Genomic DNA, 18796 nt, shown 5'->3' with positions numbered 1-18796 from the left:
CCCAACATAATAACAGCACAGCAAATTCCAATTTGTCGACTCATTAATGGGGGGTCATTATCTCCCAGAGAATATGTCATTGTTTAATTAAGTGCTAATAAAAAAATCATTTTGAATAATAACATCAACATTTCTGAATACATGTTGAAGTGCGTAAATATGCACATATAAGTTCAACTGACACAATAAGCCAAGCATAAAGGATGAGCTGTTTCCTGTGTACAACATGGCAAATAAATCGTAAGACTTGAGAGTGCATCCTTTTTGTGTCTTTATGTGCACATATCAATGACATAATGACAAATACATGTTTCATCTGATTCAAGTGAAAGCTGAGATCATATCAGTAGTTACATTTTAATCTCCATGTTCAACTTTCTGTGCTCAAGCACTGTTTTCGTTCACTACAGGACCCCCGCAACACTGGTTGCAGCCATTTTTGCAGCACCCATGTGTCAAGCGCCATAATGACGTTGCTTTTGGTTGATTTATGTGCGCAAACCACACTGTGTTACTCAAAGCTGTTTGCTGAAGGGCAGGATCAATCAGGAGCAGCAGTCCCGACTGAATGACGGCGGTACCAATCTGGGGAAATGTAAATCTTTACAAAAATGGTGTGTCACGGTACCAAAGCCTTTCTGATGTTGGTTTACATAAATCTGTGATTTGTAAGTATAAACTTTTCAGGATTTTCTCATGAAATGACAACAAATATTCACAAACATTCTCATGTTATAACCATATTATATGAGTAAATGTACTTCAAGTAATAAGAAACAAAGCTGTGTAGCTCCTGAACTGACATCGGGTCGGGGGCACCACTTCAGACAAACACCCACATTCACAAACAACGAAGAGTCACCGCGTAATGAGTAATAAACAGAATCCTTAACGTATGGTAGTCATAAATGATACCTACTGTCTTGGCAGGTGAGCGATGCTGGTTTCCCTGCCATCGTCGAAGATCACATGCAGTTAAAAGACAACATGCAAGACGAGGATCCATTTCAAAAGAAGCAAATGAAAAAAGAGCAGAACAGAAAAACAAAACATCAAACAAAGAGCATGCAAAATCATAAAAGAAACGAAATCACAAGAGCAGATGGGGAAGTGAGATAAAGGGGTTACATTTTATCTAGACCTCGGGATACAATGTAGCGGTGAGTGAAAAGTTAACCACGTTCGGTAAATGACGGCAGGCTGATGGTGAAACATTTACTCTGGAGGCTATTAGAAGAAATGAGCTTCTGCGCAGTAAACACCAAAGCAATTAGATGCTTGAGAAGAATATATTGATTGACGCGAGTAGAAGCTACCAAGACGCCACGATTATGTGGAATCATACAAAGTGATCATTCCTCTGGCATTACTACTTTTCTGGCTCTACAAGCAGGTCAATCAATGTGTGCGGTCGGGAAAGAAAAAAAAAGGATCTTGAACGCTGCCACTCTGTCCAAATCTCTGGATTAAGACAAGCAGATCTCTATCTTCTTGGGGTCACATCTAACTCTTCAGAGTCCAGGGCAATCCTTATGTGTCGCACAGTAACACCCGCAAAGAGACCCTCAAATGAGGATTAACAGAGGATTAGAGATGAAATGAGAAGATCCCCTCTCTTCTGTGGATGTTCTAACATAGGTTTGTTGTTACGTAAGAATCGCCACTCTTTATTTCCTGTCTGCTGCCGTTGTGTCTCACAAGCTGCCGAGGCCAGACCTCGCGTCATCAGAATCCTAATACAAAATATGTTCATGCAAATGAGACCATGTACACTGGCGCTTTTATAAATGCCAGTCGCACAAAGGCAAAATCTTCTTGCCTATTTCCATTTGACTAAGCGAGAGCACAAATAGACCGTGGGGCAAATTGAGACATGATAGGGTGACAAGGGATTCTGCAGCGTTCAAATCGGCAGAAGTGATGAGACAATGAAATTACATTAGAACTCTAGATCAGTGAGGGACGGGGGAAAGGAGGGATGGGATGAGGCGATCACATCACGACGCATGATTGGAATTTGTAACAATCTTCTCCGTGCACAACTTTTGCTACAAGAGATGGATGCTGTGATCCACCTCAGCACTTTTCCCTCCTTTTGCAAATCCCTAAAAAAGTTGGAGACCATTGACGGCTCAGCACAAAATATAGGATGATAGACAAGCAGAAATGTGTCTAGAATAACAGATCAGAAAAACTGAGCAGCGTGTTTGTCAGATATTTCATTTTTCATTTCATTGTGAGAACACAATGAAGTTGTCAACAAAACTGTCTGAAACTTTCTCACTCTGTGATGAGGAACACAGAACATCCTCTTAGAAGCACATACTGTGATTCTCTGGTCTCTGTTAGCGATGAAAGCAAAGTATCTAAAAGTAGATAATTATATCATGACATCCTGTACACTGTTTTTTTTCTATTTTCGGCACCAGTTTTGCATTTTTTTTTACTTGTGCACTTTGTATTCAATTTAAAACACAAATTTATATCGAACGGCAAAGGCACAAGAGCGTAACACAGCCTACTCACTCATTTCCACCCGCTTGTGATTTCATTTTATTATTCCCCTTTATTGTCATTTGCAATGAGGTCAATCGGACACTAGGAGCAGTAACGTTAGAGAGCTCCCACAACAAACACAAGGGGTGTACAAAGAAGAGCTAGTACAGCAGCCATGCAAAGAGCATTGGTCAGAGCAATGTCAAAAGTCCAGTGCAGTTGTTTTAGCTCTCGAGCTCGCTCTGCTAGGACTCACTGTCATGGGACCTGACAGCCAGAATCAAAACTTGATATTCCCACCAATCTACTTGATGAGTTGCTACCTCGAGGCAGGAACTGGACTTCCACTGGGAATTAGTCTGATTTGTTTATAGGGTTGATAAAAAGATCCAGACCAGCAGCAATAATTAATGTGTGTAATGTTTGAATTATACGTAATAATCATATGCTAACTTTTTTTTTTGAAGGAGGCATGAAGGAATAAAACAGAATAGAATCTATTAACAGTATGTTATTTTCCAAACCAATAAATGCCCAGTTCATAATCCAACTCCAGTTCCTGGAGTTTGTCTGGGGCTGGAAAAGTTCCATTACCTTCTTTGCTCTTGAGCGAGAGTCTGAAATCCCGACCCATATTATTTAAGGTAACACAAGCGGCTGAACACGGTTGAAATTGAAACTTTGTGATTTATTGTCCAATGACTGGCTTTCTTATTGAGTGTGAAAAAAACAACCTAATTTTTGGCAGTGTTCGGTATTACACAGGGTTGTAGTAGTACTGGTGCTCTGGCAGACTCTTGGCTTCAGTCCACTCGACAGCAGTGGACACAGTGGGATGTGTGTTTGGCCTGCTGAGTTCGGTAACTTTGTTGTAGACAATGCATTTAGCAGACTTGACAGAGACCAAGAGCAGAAGTTCAAGTAAAGTGATGCCAAATTGGCAAACCTGTGCTCGGACATTACTTTCCTCCACTACTCAGATTTCTTTTGAAAGGTTATTTTATTGCCACAGTAACATGCTGTATGTCAAACTTAAGGCTTGGGAGCCAAAGCCATTCCACCAAGCCATTTCATCTGGCACACAAGGGCCTTTGATACATATATTTAGGAATTCAATTCAATCAGGATTTCAAGTCAGTGTCATACCATCTGGCTCTATGGGATAAAAAAACATTGTAAAAGAGGTAAGGACACAGTGTAAATATGACATGAAGTAAAATTATTATGCTATTTTATGATATGATAATTTTCTCTACAAGAAATACTCACAAATTGCACACTTAAATTGCACAAGTATTAAGAGAATGCAAACTAAACATTTCACAGTGACTGGTAATAACTATGAGCAAAGAAAGAGACACAAAATTATCAAAAAAAAAAGGAGAAGAGCCGGACGTGGCCCCCCACTGCAAATTGCCCAGATCTGTCTCTTCAGTGATTAAGCTTCCACAGTTGCTCATTTAGGAAACAAAAGTTTTCAATTGCAAAAAAAAAAAAGTATGCTCGGGCAATAACTAGTACGAATGATGGGACTCAAACACTGTAAAACCAAAGATAAACTGGACTCCTAGTGTTGACGGACACAGTGGTTATTACTCCGTATCCCATTTTAAACACAAACTGAAAGATAAGAAATAAAAGCAAATATAAGACTTCAAGCCGCTAACTTCAGTTACAAACGCTTTAAATTCCGATCAATTATGCGACATGCAGTCTGCACATGGAATTAAGTATAAATCTGTTGTGTGTGTGAGCTGGATTAAGTTTAATTCGTAAGCTACGGCTGTGTTTGACTGAAGCCTATGAAGATAGAACACACAGCGAGTTAAGACGACTGGCACATTGTTTACTTATGGGAGACTTTCCTTCAGCCAGATTTGCTGTATCTGAAAGACAATTAACCGTAAGACGCAGGGAACGGTTTTACCAGTGACTTGTTCAGTTGTGATCACAAGACCTCACTGGAGAGCTCATAATGGAGGTGTGTCTCTGTGAATGTCCTTCTCACGCAAAGAGGTTATTAAATGGGAGTGATCAATAGCCGTATTTGCACTTTGAGTGTTACTTGTTTGAAGAGGGGGACCCCCTGAGCCACTCACCCACATAGAGCTGGCTGAACAGCTCCAGCCGAGTGTGCCCTTGTGCAGGAGCCAGACGAGACGCCTGATAGGTCTGATCCAGCTGGAGGACGGCCTCTTTGACGTTCCGCTCAGCCATCACTCTGTGCCACTGGTCATCGTTGAGAGGAGTCGCTGACTCCACTGTTAACTCCACTGGTCCGTTCCCAACATCAAAGGAAAAAGAGACCACCTTTGGAGCTGCAAAGAAAGTGAGAGAGAGAGAGAGAAAAAAAAAATCAAAATCTCAGCTTAAGAAGTTTCTATGTCCCAGTTTTGCTAACACTGTCACCTCCAACGGTGAACGTGCGTTCAATTTCTAATGTAATGGCTCATTTGTTTCACAGCTATTCATTTGGGTTGTATAGATTTCAGCTTTGCAACAGGTGACTGATCACAGCTCGTGACTAATCTCACAGACAATGAGTAGAGGGCAGATATCGTGGGTAGATTTCATAAGACGGTGCAATTTATTTTGAGTTTGTGTCAAGAAATAGGTAAAAAAAGGATTTATAACAAATTACCTTTGTTTGACTTTGCACTTTACCGTTATGAACCAGTGATATTAAAAGCAATCCTTTAACAAGAACTATGAGTCTGAATGCAATATTGTTTAGAATTCACAGGGGATAAATCTAGCATAATTGCCTGTGTTTGTCGTCCCTAACTGCACCACAAAGCCCCATTCTTGCTCAACGTGACGTAGGGACCCAGCTAGGACAGAGCCTTCTGTCGTGCTCTGCGTTCATTTTGTCCATATTGGTGCATACTTCCACAAAGCTTGATGGATACAGACCAACCGGTGCAGTACCGCCAGAAACCATGGGGGCAGTGTTAGTGTTACTATTCGATATGTAGCTCAAATGAGACACGACATAACAATGCGAAAATTCTCAGTTTTCCAGTCGCAATATATTTAACAGCCTCATCGACAACTGCTCTCCGACAACGCTGCCTCCGTTTTCCTTTTTTGTACAAGAGGTATATAATCAATACTTAAAGTCGCCATTTTGGTTTTGGAATCTGATGTTGTCATACACCTTTGATTTTTGGCTGCTCGCCCTCGTGGCTATATTGGTGAACAGCAATACCAACGCAAAGAAAGCATCAAAGTATGCGATCAGTGACAGTAACATTGTATAATACCATACAAGAAATGAATTTTCACTTCCATTTCAAGATCAATTCTTTGTTTTTGTTTTGGGCTGGATTTGTCCTCGTGGTTTTGAGGTCAACACCTGTTTCTGCAGATGATGGTGGTACTTACAGGCAAGTCATTTGGGATTCATTACATAAAATATTTCAGACACATATGTACTTTAGGAATGTATTCTTATTCTTAAAATAGTCTTTAAATTGTAAACCCCCACTTCATTCAACTATTAATATAGTGGGGTGATACCAATTCAGTCCCAAATGAGTGAGTCAGCTGCCTCATTTATATGCCTTTTATACATCTTTTGGTCCCTACCTTTGTCTTTTTGTGCGACATTTGTTTGTTCATTCATTTTACACTGCTAATTCCACAAGATTGGGTGGGAGCCTACCTGAGCCGAGGTCACCTGGGATAGATAGCTACTAACACCAACAGACAAAAGAGTCATCAATCAACCCCTGCATGTTTTTGGGAGGAGAGCCAGAGAGAAGGTTCCAGCTCCACAGAGAAAGGACCCAAGTACCTTCCAAAGCCAGAAATGCCTCGGGCTGGAATCTAGCTCACGACCACCTCACTGTGATGCTGCAGTAGCAATAATACATGGCCACTTTAGTGTGCTATGTTACTGCCTTATGTCTGCTTCATTAAGCTTACACATTAGAATGGATGATAGGAGAGAGCCTATGGGGAAATTAACATTTTTTTCCATTTGTACAATCAACAGTCTTTTTATGCTTTTCATACCCCGTCGGTGTAATAATCGCTTTTACTTCGACAATTCATTCATTGTTCCCCCTTCTGCTTCCTTAACAATGACTCACTTTTTTCTCCCTCCTGTGTTTTATTATCTCACTATTTCTTTGTTTGCGCATTGTTTAATTCCTTTTCTCCCCCATCTAGCTAGCACTACAGCTCTTTTCCCTATAGAAGCTTTTGTCCCTCCATTGTGTGTCTTCATTTACTGCAACCACTTACACTTATCCATTATCAATCGCCTTGTTTTCTGCCTCCTTCCTTCCTGCATTACTTTGGTGCTCACGCACAATTTCAATCTTCTATGCAAAGTGAACAAGTAAACGCACAAAGTGCATTAACCTTGAAAATAAATTGTGAATGTGTATTTACGCATTCAGCTGTACATCATGCTAAACAAAAAAGCTCACGCAACAAAGCTTTTGAAGGGCTTTATGGTGCTCTGAATTGATGATCTATAGATTCTCCATTCAGCTGCAGCAGCAAGATGCCACATCAGTATATTCTGAATTGTGAGAAAGGCTGCACATATTTCAGAATGCTATATGCAGGAAGTTATATGCTGCAATAGCAATGCCAGATGCCGCGTGTCTATTAGATTATGTGTGTGTTGTTCCAGCAGCACGTTAAAGCAAGATGGATGTGCCGCAACTTTCTTTTTAAGACTTTCTCAATGGGCAGAAATGGAAACTGCAGTTCCCTCAGAGCGCACAGCTCGCCTCGTCTGTTAGCCACGGAGGAAATCATTAGTGTAAAGTAGCATGTCTACAGTAGCCTGAAGCAGCACTCTGTTAGTTATTGAACCTAAAGCAGAATCATTCACAGATATCTAACATGCATATTAGCGTCACTGTTTGTTGCTTTTGTGAGTCATTTGTTATCGTTGTGCAGCTTGATGTAGAGTCGTGAGCTCCGTTTTACATGGTGTCTTTGCATGAATGATGGTTTAAGGAAACAAATGAAAAATAACCTCGCACCGACAGCTTTACTGAATTATTAAGAAATGCATGGTATATTTTCTGATGGATAATTTCAGCATGTGATGCTGTCTCTGGATTTGTGCGTGGGTACTTGACAACGGGAAGGTTACATAGCTACAGCCCAGTCTGAATTTCATGGTCATCCTTCTGTGATGAAACTGGATTTATCGAGACTCTTCCGACTGCTGGATTGAGATACATGCCTTTATTTTGCTTTCACTCCCAGTGCAATTGTGCCACTCATCAGCAGAATTAGGCTCAATTGGAGCAGGGACAAGAGCGTTGTGCTCCTGCTAACACACTAATTCATTATGGTTTGGGTGAATTTTCCCTCTGCAGGAGGCCAGAAACTGTAATTACTGACAACAATCTTTTGCTACCATATATTTAGAAACATCATCATCTCTAAAATCAAAACACATCAAAGTCTATAGAACCCTGAAGGTCACAAAACGGAGACATCCCATATATAAATTAAATAAATAAAAGAAACAACTGGCCATAACTCTTTAAATGCTTATCCTGAGTGGTTGTCTGTCTACATGCGCCTGGTGACTGGCAACATTTCCACAGTGTCCCTAGCCTCTTGCCCTACATAGCTGGGAATGGCTCCAGACCCCTGCTACTCTGTGAATGGAAAAAAGGCTGCTGAAAATAAACCAACAGTTGGCACTAAGGTGGACTTGGGTCCAAGCGGTTAAATGCTTTTCTCTGTATGAAAATAAACTAAATTAATAGTTAAGTGATGGGTTTGGGTCAGGGAAACTTTCATGCATTTTCTACAATCTAAAGCCAATATTAGGTCATGCAGGATGGCACGCTCCAGTACATCCAGCTCTTACAGTGAATTTCTGTGGATCACCCTCCAAAAAAAAAAGCACACACACAAAAACAACAATCTCTCTAGCAAGTACTGGGTTTGAAACACCTCTCACCTGGGATGATGAAGTAAACTCAATTCATGTCAGTTAAATGCACAAAGTACAATTGCAATTGACAATTCTGTTATCAATAATAATGGTACTATGACTAAAATATGACCCATGCCATCCAGAGCTGGATTCATTCTCATAATCTGAACAGAATATTTTATGCCGCTCTCATTTCTTTCAGGAGTTATTGTTGAAAGAGTCTGGTGAAATGCAATGTTGTTGTATCACAGCCAAGATGGTGGAGGCAGTGTCTCTAAATGAGGCTAGTAGATCAGCATTTGAAAACAAAACAAAGTACCGTGGCACTGAAATGCACAAGTGTAATCTCCACACATGTGGATGGGGGATTTGTTGTTGTGACTGTGCTCTCTTTCTCACCCAAAGCTCAGGAGCATCACTGAGGCTTGGACCAGGTGGCTGATAAAAAAACCCCAAAAACTTCAGCTTATGAGAAACATTTCACTTTCCACCAATAATTAAAATTTGATGTGAAAAAGGGTACAGTGGTTGACAAAGAGGAATAAATTGTTATTGTTATTGTAATTGAATGATGTGGGGGAAAAAAGATCCTCTGCGTATTCAGAGGGAAGGTTAAAACATATGCAGCCAGAATAAGTGTGATGAAAAAATAACAAAACTAACAAAAAAAACTAAGACAAAACAAGCTTCTGCAGAAATGGAAGCATCTGCAAAAGCTTACTTCAAATGAAAGAGTATTTTCTTAGTTCATCTGCAAACTTTCCGTGCAAAGAATTCTGTGTGGCAAACAGATAAAAACTAAAGAGTCTTAAAATATTCCAAGAGCTCTTTCATTCTTTCATCACTTTATAAGTAGATAACAAGCTGGACAGACATGACAGCTTAAAAAAAAAACTCCAATTGAGGAGACTTCACTAAACTTCAATGTGTTTATCCCGTCTTTTGACCACAAGGACAATAATACAGCTGAGTCGTTTGGAGTTGGGCTTACTTGGATCACAAACCCTACATTGATTATACTTAGCTGGGAGTCAAAATGTCACTTAAAAGGAGCTTTACACAGTGCAAAGATGGCACACACATTCCACAGAGGACACCAGAAGCTGTATTTAAAGACTCTCTAGCGACCGTCAATCCTGTTACCAGCTTGCTGCAGACAAATATGTCTTAACTTTTTAATGCATCTTTTTCTGCTTTTCTTTTAAGACTTAAATAGAAAATGCAACCGGGCAGCTTTTATTGAATTGAGGTTAGATTATTTTGTGTCCCACACAAGGTCGCATGTGTGTGTTCTTTGAGCTCCTGCAAACACATTCCTCTTCTAATGCCAGTAATTTCATGCCCTGAGTGGATTGGTGTGAATTTTCTCCCTGTGAGAGGGTAAGATTATGCGTGTGTGGATATGCAGGCAAACGGTCACTTGCCGATTGTGCTTCATGTGTGCCATGGGGCAAAATGTCGGCACGGTGGAGGAGAGTGGAAATCGATGCTGAGGGACCTTGAAAGCTTTGACACACATCCCTAATATCCGTTTAGCTTGACTAAGCGGCCATGGCAGACAGGAGACTTAATGCCCTCTGTTTGTGTGGCAACAATTTTTGGGAAAACTTTTCAAACTCTCATGCCCAGTCGAATGATGGGAACCACTTGCAACAGCGTTCAATGAAACAACAGAATTTGGCAAAAGCGATTTTTTCTTCTTGTCTGGGGAACACAGAGTGGCGGGTTTGGGCACAGAGCAGGCGGCCCCTTTGACATGGACGTTTCAATCCCTTTTCATTCGAATCACAAGCAGAAGACTGTTTATCACTGCCAGTTCTTTCCAAGGGAACCAACCATGTCCGGCTTTTTGGCAAGAGGTGGATTACACCCTGCACTAGTGCTCTATGCAGCCAAAAAACATTAACAAACATTCACTGAAAAAGAAGAATTTCAAGAAGAATCTGTAATGTACAGATTGCAGAAATGAGAAAAGGTTTGCAACAAGTTTGGATATCAACGTTTGTTGGCCCTTTGCGGGGCACACTGCAGAACTTTTAAGTCACAAATAAAGATGAGTTAGAATGCGTGCACACTCTTTTTTTATATTCCTCAAGCCATCTCTGCTTTGCAGCATTGTGTTTGATACAATTTACCAGTTGAGGCACAGTCAAAATGGTGACAGAGGTAGTGCGAAAAAAAAGAAGAAATAGCAGCAGATGTGGTAGAAGCCACAGGAGAAAATACACTGTGAACAGTGGAGAGGCTGCAGTGATGTTCACAGTCCCGCTGTCAACAACTGTGATGATGCCCAGCCATCATCATTGTTGCTTCAAAGACTATCTCCAGTGAATCACAGAAGCATCTGTATAAGTTATGAAATTCACTACGGCTGCCGCTTGGTGACGTCATAATATAAAGAGTAAATAGACGAGTGAATTTACTTTCATGTCAAACTTTGAGTAGGTTGACCTGAAAGTAAACTTTGAGTAGCAAGAGAGTTTTCTATTTCACAGCATGCCTTTATCTCTAACCATTTTCAAGTCACAGCCTTTTGAAATCATGACATCAAGTTTTCAAAGAAAAGACTGGTGCCTAAAGGAGTTCGAATGAAGGAACAAATGATGAAAGGTTACGATTTTTCTCTTTTACTATATGGCATAAAAACCCTACAACCTGATAGCAACTAATGCATTAAATGCTATAATAGAAAAATATATCACAGTCATTTCACAAACCCCTTCTAAATGGTTGGATGGAGTTATGTCTATCAAACTCAACTACCATTTTAGCCACCTCTTCTCCTTGTTGCGCTCTCTCAGATTCATTGTTGGAGCCATGAGAAAAGGTTCAGGGGAGAGTCTGAAGAAGGGGGTTGAACTTGATCACCCACCCTACCTTTAACAGCAATGTATTCCTGTGTTTCCCAAGTGGGATGCTCTCTCATCAACTATTCTTTGAAAACAGTAACAATCCTATAGCACATCCTGGAAAACACCAAACATTACTGCTCTATAGCAGTTACTACATTGTAACTTCCATTTTCCTTACATTTGAGCTCCAGACGAATGAAGTCTGTGTTTCCCAGGTTTTCCATAAAGACGCCGTATGGTGCGCTGGTCTTGAAATAGAAGGAGATATCGGCGCTGGTTTCTCCCTGGAAGGTGGCAAAGTGCAGGTACGACGATGGAGTGGTGAAAGAAGCGGCGTTCCAGAAGTCATCTGTGGAACAGAAAATGATTTCAGTCAGACTGAAGAGGCGACGTTTCACAATAACTATATTTTGTGTTAACTTTTCAACGGTCCTTCTCTTTCAACAAACTTAGGAAAGACTTGTTCATGAAAAAAAAACTTTTTCATTTATTCATCTTTTAATTTAGACTGAATCCTCCAGCTATGATATAGCGCAAAACTATATATTTCATTAAACAAGAACATTTTTTTCTGTGGAGATTTTCTAATGACATTCGAATGAAGTGGAACCAAAGACTTCTAATGAAGATAAAATGGCTGCACACTAAACAGCTGCTGATGAATTATCAGACTGCGGCTGACGAAGTAGCTCCTCCGCGGCTTCCTCTCCCCCTGCCATGTCGCTATCTGGCTCCTATCAGTCAAGGAAGATGGAGGCGTGAAGCCATCGAGAGAAGAGGCTGCGAGAAAAAAAGGCCGGCCTTGCAGGAGACAATTTAAAATTCCAAGGAGTGATGGAAAGGGTGAGGAAAAGTCATGCAGAGGACAGGAGTAATGTGCAGTGAGTTGTGTTAGAGTACTTTGCTGCAACCTCTGGCATGTTCTGTTTTAACAACGACAAAACTTTGAATGCTTAAGTAAAATATAACTGAAAGCGAGTACATTAAAATTAACATCTGTCTTTGGTCTCTTCTAGTGGATTCTGGAACTCTTCCGGTGACATGTCCATTTTTCATATTTTTATCCCAGCATTCTTTGAGTCAATGATCTTATATTCCCAGCACGGTTCTCTTACACTGGTTCAGTGAGTTCATTACTTGTAGGAAGCCTGAGATACTGTATGGGTCTTGTCAGATTAAAAGGTTAAAAAAGATGCAGCCAGAATAAGAGTGACGAAAAAACACACAAAAAACAAAAACAAGCTTCTGCAGGAATAAGATTGGAAGCATCTGCAAAAAAATCTTACTTCAAATGAAAAAGTATTTTCTTAGCTCATCAAACTTTCTGTGTATGGAATTCTGTCGCAAACTGATAACAACTACAGAGTCTTAAAATATTCCAAGAGCTCTTTCTTTCTTTCATCCCCTTATAAAGCCAATCTTGAACATAGAAGAAACAAGTGGAAACTGCAACATTAGAAGTGGACAGGATGATGATGGTCTTGGTAGTTTTGATCTTCCATTCGTTACACAAAGGTTATGGCCACAGGTGAGGCGTGAACATGGATTGACTGGTAAACGGCGAGCGTCGCCTTTTGTCACATCAAACCAGGTCGTGCACGAGACTTCAAGTGTTTCTGAGCGAGGCTTCGCCTATAAGAATTTGCCAGAGTGAAGGCACTTGTGTGTCAGTGCGTGTATGTGTGTGTCCTGGTGGTGTGTGATAAGCTTCCCGCCATGACAGCGCTGAGCCTCTTTTTTTTTCTCCATGTTGCTTCACATCCTGTCACCGGGGGCAAGGGCAGATAGCGACCGTGAACACACTCACACATGCATGCAGGAGCTCGGCCGCCCACAGATGCTGTCTTTGTGATTAGTTTGTTTGAACACCGTTCGTTTCTCTACCGGAAGAACAGTCAATTAATAGACGAGGTTAATCCTGACTTCACAGCGGAGGCCACAAAAACAAATCATTGAGCAAACCGCGATGTTTCATCATTGGGGTGTCATCTGGCGCATGACATTGTATAATAAATCAACTTAAAAAAAAAGTTGCGAACACAAAGCATGCAGCTGCCACAAGGACACGCTTTATCATTCATAAAGACTGACTAGCTGAATTATTTACACTTACAAGATGCATCTGGCCACATTATTCTTCTAATTCGAGCCGATGGTCATAAGACTAATTACAAACTTGCTTTGATAAAGCAGGATATTCTTGGTTTCCATTTCAATTCTGCCACAAAGGGAAGTGGACCTCCTCAAACACACTGTTCAATGTCTTTGTCTAGCATTGTTTGACTGGATCAACTTTTGAAAGTACTGTCATTTCCGGACCATAAGGCACGACTTTTTCCTTGCGGTGAGAACCATACGGCTTTTACGACGCCGCCATTAATGTATGGATTTTTACAGGCGTCATGCTGCCAAAACATTGAGCTGAGTCACATCAAACCGATGAAACTCGAGGCATTTTATTTACCTTCAAGTGCTAAGATGTGTCGTTTTCACCCATGTGTCCGCGTAAGGACTGTAGATGAGAAGCAGCAGCTGAGACCAACTGTGGTGTCGGAACTTCGGGTGAAAACAGTGCAATTTGAACACTTTAATGTATACAAAAGTTGTGACAAATTCATGATTCAAGTACAGAACTTTGCTGAGTTTGTTTCATGAGTCAGTCTCGATGCTGGACCCCGTTACCTAAACTACATTAGAAGTGATCCTCATGCATTTTTAAGCTGGGAGCACCACAGACCTTTCTATGGCGCAGACAGCACCACTGCAACCATGACTTATAGACCGGTGCGGCTTATGCATGAACCCCAGCTGTTTTCCTTCTTAAATTTAGTGGGCTAATATTCCCATGTGCTTGCCCGGAATTCATTGTACTTTAGTATGAAAATATAAAAAAATACAAAATTCATTTTTTTCAAATGATTGGCTTGAACACCAGTCCCCCTTTGTATATGACAAAAGAGACCCCTTAATCTCTAAATGTTTAAATTTCCTATTTTCAAGAAAGGACTTTTTTAACCTGTTCTACTTATTTGACTAATAAGGTAATCATAGTGGAATTACTATATTCATGTTCATAGTTCAAGTTTATATCATATGGATGTGATCTCAGTATATTCCACTGTGAAAACAGCGTCTCTGCATTTGCAGTGAATCCTCACTATCAGAGAGAGAAAGAAAGTTCTGACAATAATGTGATTTCCACAGTTTCCGAACTACGAACAGTCGCGCATTGCTTCACAGAAAGCCCACACTGTAAGATGTAAACAACAAAAAGGCAGACCACTGCGATGGAGGAATAAGAACAGATCAGAAGCCCTGGATCAACCCTTGTGCCAGATCAGCAGATGCGACCGATTGGATCGACTCAGAGGTTCATTTATCACTTCCATATTGAAATGTTTATCAGACAAATGTCTCAGTAACCGTTCCAGCACATTCTGAATTGTGGTGCCATAAATATTTCAACGGAATATGAAATCTTCCGCAGTTCAGTGCCCTGACTGAAGGATTAATCAATGTCTGCAAAATGATCCAGCCAAAAACTGACCCATCATCACCCACCTGTCACACACAACATAAATCTGTCTGCAGTAAATGACAGTATAATAACACATATCAATCTTAGAACATGTCTCGCTCTGTTCTTTGTTTCAATACAGTAATATTTATCCTTTATATTAATCTAGTCCAGGTGTACTCGTATACAAATACATATACAAATGTGAAAGGGCCTTTCATTTATCTCAAAACGACACATTTTTCACAACATTCTGCTTTGAATTGCTGATTTCCACTGTCCACTTTTCTAATAGCACTGAACTGGGAACAGGACTTTTTCATGCAATAAGAGAAAGAAAAGTGTGTAAAAGTACATAGTTTTGTCAGTTATTCAACATTGCTCGCTGAGTTTTTTGAAGTTTAAAAATAAGTCAGACTGTTTTTCAAAGTTTCACTTGTACTGAGTTACTCTCATACTGACCGACATAGCCGTAAACCACCGGCAATCACCTTGGTTAGGATCCATGCTAGAAATCTTGCGTGATGACAAGTGATTAAGTCTGACAAGGAAAACACAGCAGGAATCATATAAATGGACATGATTGTGGTGGTTTTTAGTGTCTTTAAGTGGGAAAAAAACAGAGCGTAATATCATACTAACAAAGTGACAGGCACACTTGTGTGTGCCACCGGACACCTGAAGAGACGGACTGGGTGAGAGTGACTACAGTGTGATATTTATCGACATCTCATGAACAAAAGCAAGTAGTATTTTTACTGTCATAACTGCGATTAAATGTCAAAACACCCCCCCTTTGCTTCCTTGTTTCTCAGTCGGCTCAAGTTCCGTTCCACGACACACTGGGAGCAATGAATACAAATACCTTTGTTCTGACCATAAATGCAGCTTATCGTGCGATTTATTTATTAATTTTATTTTTATACTTCATGATGCTTTTTTTGACAGGCCTGACTTCGGAGTGATTTATAATCTGAAGAATACTGAACAAATTTTCAGACGTGGATGTTTATTACTCTCTTTTCTGTCAAATGATGAGAGCAATGTCCAGGTCTTTTTTACAAGCCTGCGTAGGACTGAGCAGCCTGGCGGTCAGCTCATGCTCACTGTTTTTCAGCATGGCTTTGAGGGAGACTCATGCTATAAACTAAAATGAAACATTTTTTCAACTCATTTTCCAACGTCACTTAATAAACCGTGGTTTGCAGGGGTCTGGCTTACACTTGCTTACACTCACCTGGTCTATAAGGAAGGGTCTGGCTTGCACTCGCCCTCCTGTGCTGTTCTCTGTCTCAGTCCCTCTCAAACTCTTTCAACTTCGGTATGCTCGTCACACAGCACTGGAAAGCTCTCCTTTTCTGCCTGCAGGTGCCCATTGAATTGTCTTAATCCCACTGACTGATCCAGAGTTATTGTTCCGAGATGCCTGCAAAACCCTTGAACTGCAAAGTGGCCTACTTTGTTTGGGCTGACCTACGGTACTGCAGAAGTGAGATCTCTATGTTCAGGTGTTACAATTTTCTAAATAGGCCAAACCATGGAGGAGCTACAGCCTTTTTGAAGTGCACCTGCAAAATCAAGATAGCAGCGACTAAATGGTCAATAAGGGGTTAAGGGATTACGGTTCAGGAGCCTCAAATATCTGGCTGGTGGGTCGATGCGGTTGAGGTCCCAGGATCTTTTGTATATGTGCATTGATGTGGCACACGGTTCTTTTTCCATTTTAGCTGAGATAATGCGATTCTGCGTCATTCTGTCACCTCGGGCTGTGATTCCAGCCACTTCTCAAAACATCCATCTTCAGATGATCCATTGATTCAAACTGTCTGCCAATTAAACACTTCCTCATAAATCAATCAGAATTTATTTAAAATGCAGTTCCCCCACAAATATTTAGACGGGGAGTGATATAAACTTGGAAAAGCCCTGCGCCATGTCAGAAACCGAATCGAGCCACTGCCCCAGGAAGGCCCATGTTAGTAACAGCAGAGGACGAATAATTTGTAAGAAATCAGAGGATATTTTTTGTATTAATGATAATAATAAGTAATAAGTAATTATGAAAAGTAAGATAGTTACAGTATTTAAATACAACCAAAAATGAGAATACACTCATATACTCCAACAAAGGGTAAAACTAGACTGAAAAGACTTTTGGCTTCTATGATGCCTAAAGAAATTATTCCTATCATCTTTTTTATTTTTTGCTCCTAGTGACAAGGACCAGTGAGCCACCAAACCAGTTCCATTATTTGTCTCCTTATATGCCACATTTGCGTTGGCAGCCACAATAAAAAGGGGAGATAGACATTTAGTTTGACAGGCAAAGGCGGACAGCCAAGGCAACAATTACACCTCTTTACCACAGCAAATTGTGAGATGTTAAGCGAAGGCTGTGACGAGCTATCTGGGGATCAGTATATTTTATTGAAACGCAGATTTATTTTAAACCACTGGTTGAGACCGGAACAAAGTGCTGTCATGTTTAATATTTACTGAACAAATCCAGTGCTAATCGGGTTCAAGTTTATACTCTGTGGGAGTCTGTGAGGTGACTTAGTAAATCCATGGGTGAGTGAGAGAGTGGATACCATTGTATATGCATGTTTGTGTGATCGCGATACGAATCAGCCGTCCTTGCTTCTCTAAGGAGAGAAAAACAGTGGTTGGCTAATCAAATCAAACACAATACCCCCTTTTTGTTTCCGCGCTTGCATGCCCTTGATTTTCTGTGATTCGAAAGGATTTTGAGATTTGCTAGATGGGAGATTGCAGTGGTCTCAAGAATGTAGTCCTCTACCGCTGTCAGTCAGCCATCATACTGTCAGCAAAAAAAAAAAAAAAATGGACATCATAAAGAGCCAAAATGTTTATTTATTTATTCCTAATCGCTTATCCGTTGCAGGGTCGCGGGGGCAGCAGCTTCAGAGGGTTGTGCAAGATGGCCTTCTCCCAGGCAGCATCCACCGGCTCCTACTGGGGGATCTCAAGACACTCCCTGGCCAGTGATGAGATATAATCCCTCCACCTGGTCCTGGCTAGACCCCATGGTCTCCTCCCAGCTGGCTGTGCCTGAAACACCTCCAAAGGGAGGCATGCAGGTGGCATCCTCATGAGATCCCGAACCACCTCATCTGACTCCTTTCAACGCGGAAAAACAGAGGCTCTACTACGAGTCTCTTCTGAGTGACAGACTTCTCACCCTATCTCTCACTGTGACGCCCACCATCCTTAGGAGAGAACTCATTTCAGCTTGTTCTTTTGGTCACCCAAAGCTATTTTTGTCATGCAGGTTGTAAATGTAACACATTAAAAGTTTACAAATATTCTGCCAAAGAACCATCAGGATAAATAATGCTGAACTACCTTATGTATTTCACACTGTCAAAGACGTCTACAGATGGTGAAGTCTCAAAGCTGCAGGAATGGAAGAATTCAGTGATCTGTCATTGAAGGAGCCACTGAGCAATGTTACAATTAAATGAACAAAATTGAATCTCAAAGTTTAGGTCATACATTTATGTCTTCGTACATGAAACAGTTTTGTTTGTTTGTTTGTTGGAGGCAACTGGAATGCGTAGAAGAAAACCGCAAAAGCGGGGATCTAACACACAAACTCCAGAGAGAGAGAACCAGGGTTGCCTGAAGTTGGACAGAAGCCTAGGAAGCTCTTGCTACCGAACCACAGACCACTGCACCAGCATGCTGCCACTAAATAACCTCCTAAATGTTTTGTAGATATTTCGAGGAGAGGAAATCAAATCAATCTTGAAGAACAGGAACAAGAACAGAAAAATACCACCTTGAATTTTCTTGCAGACGGAGAAGTCTGATTGCAATCACCTGGAAGTGGGCAAATTTTGTTTTTCTAATCTTTGATTTCAGGGGATGAAATGAAATCAGCCAGAAGAGGAGCTCAGAAACTTATGCAACCATGACGTGCCAAGAATTAATGGGTGGATTTAAATAGATTTTAGGCTGCATTAAACTAAGTGCTGAAATCACACGCCGATA

General features: G+C 40.8%; 1 protein-coding gene across 3 annotated transcripts in view; it reads right to left on the bottom strand.

Annotated features, from left to right (window-relative positions):
* cntnap2a (contactin associated protein 2a) overlaps positions 1-18796 on the bottom strand; it is a 291628-nt gene that overhangs the window by 33734 nt on the left and 239098 nt on the right. For 2 of the 3 annotated variants that reach the window (XM_053859229.1, XM_053859231.1), the window contains 3 exons: positions 11444-11614; positions 4596-4814; positions 920-949 (listed from right to left, as the gene is read on the bottom strand). In XM_053859229.1, the coding sequence (XP_053715204.1) occupies positions 920-949; positions 4596-4814; positions 11444-11614 (420 nt within the window). The remainder of the gene's footprint in view (positions 1-919; positions 950-4595; positions 4815-11443; positions 11615-18796) is intronic. The other variant, XM_053859230.1, reaches the window with a different exon arrangement.

This window comes from Synchiropus splendidus, chromosome 3 (genome assembly GCF_027744825.2).
Source record: "Synchiropus splendidus isolate RoL2022-P1 chromosome 3, RoL_Sspl_1.0, whole genome shotgun sequence".
NCBI lineage: Eukaryota > Metazoa > Chordata > Actinopteri > Syngnathiformes > Callionymidae > Synchiropus > Synchiropus splendidus.
This window is presented reverse-complemented; position numbering and strand designations above follow the sequence as displayed.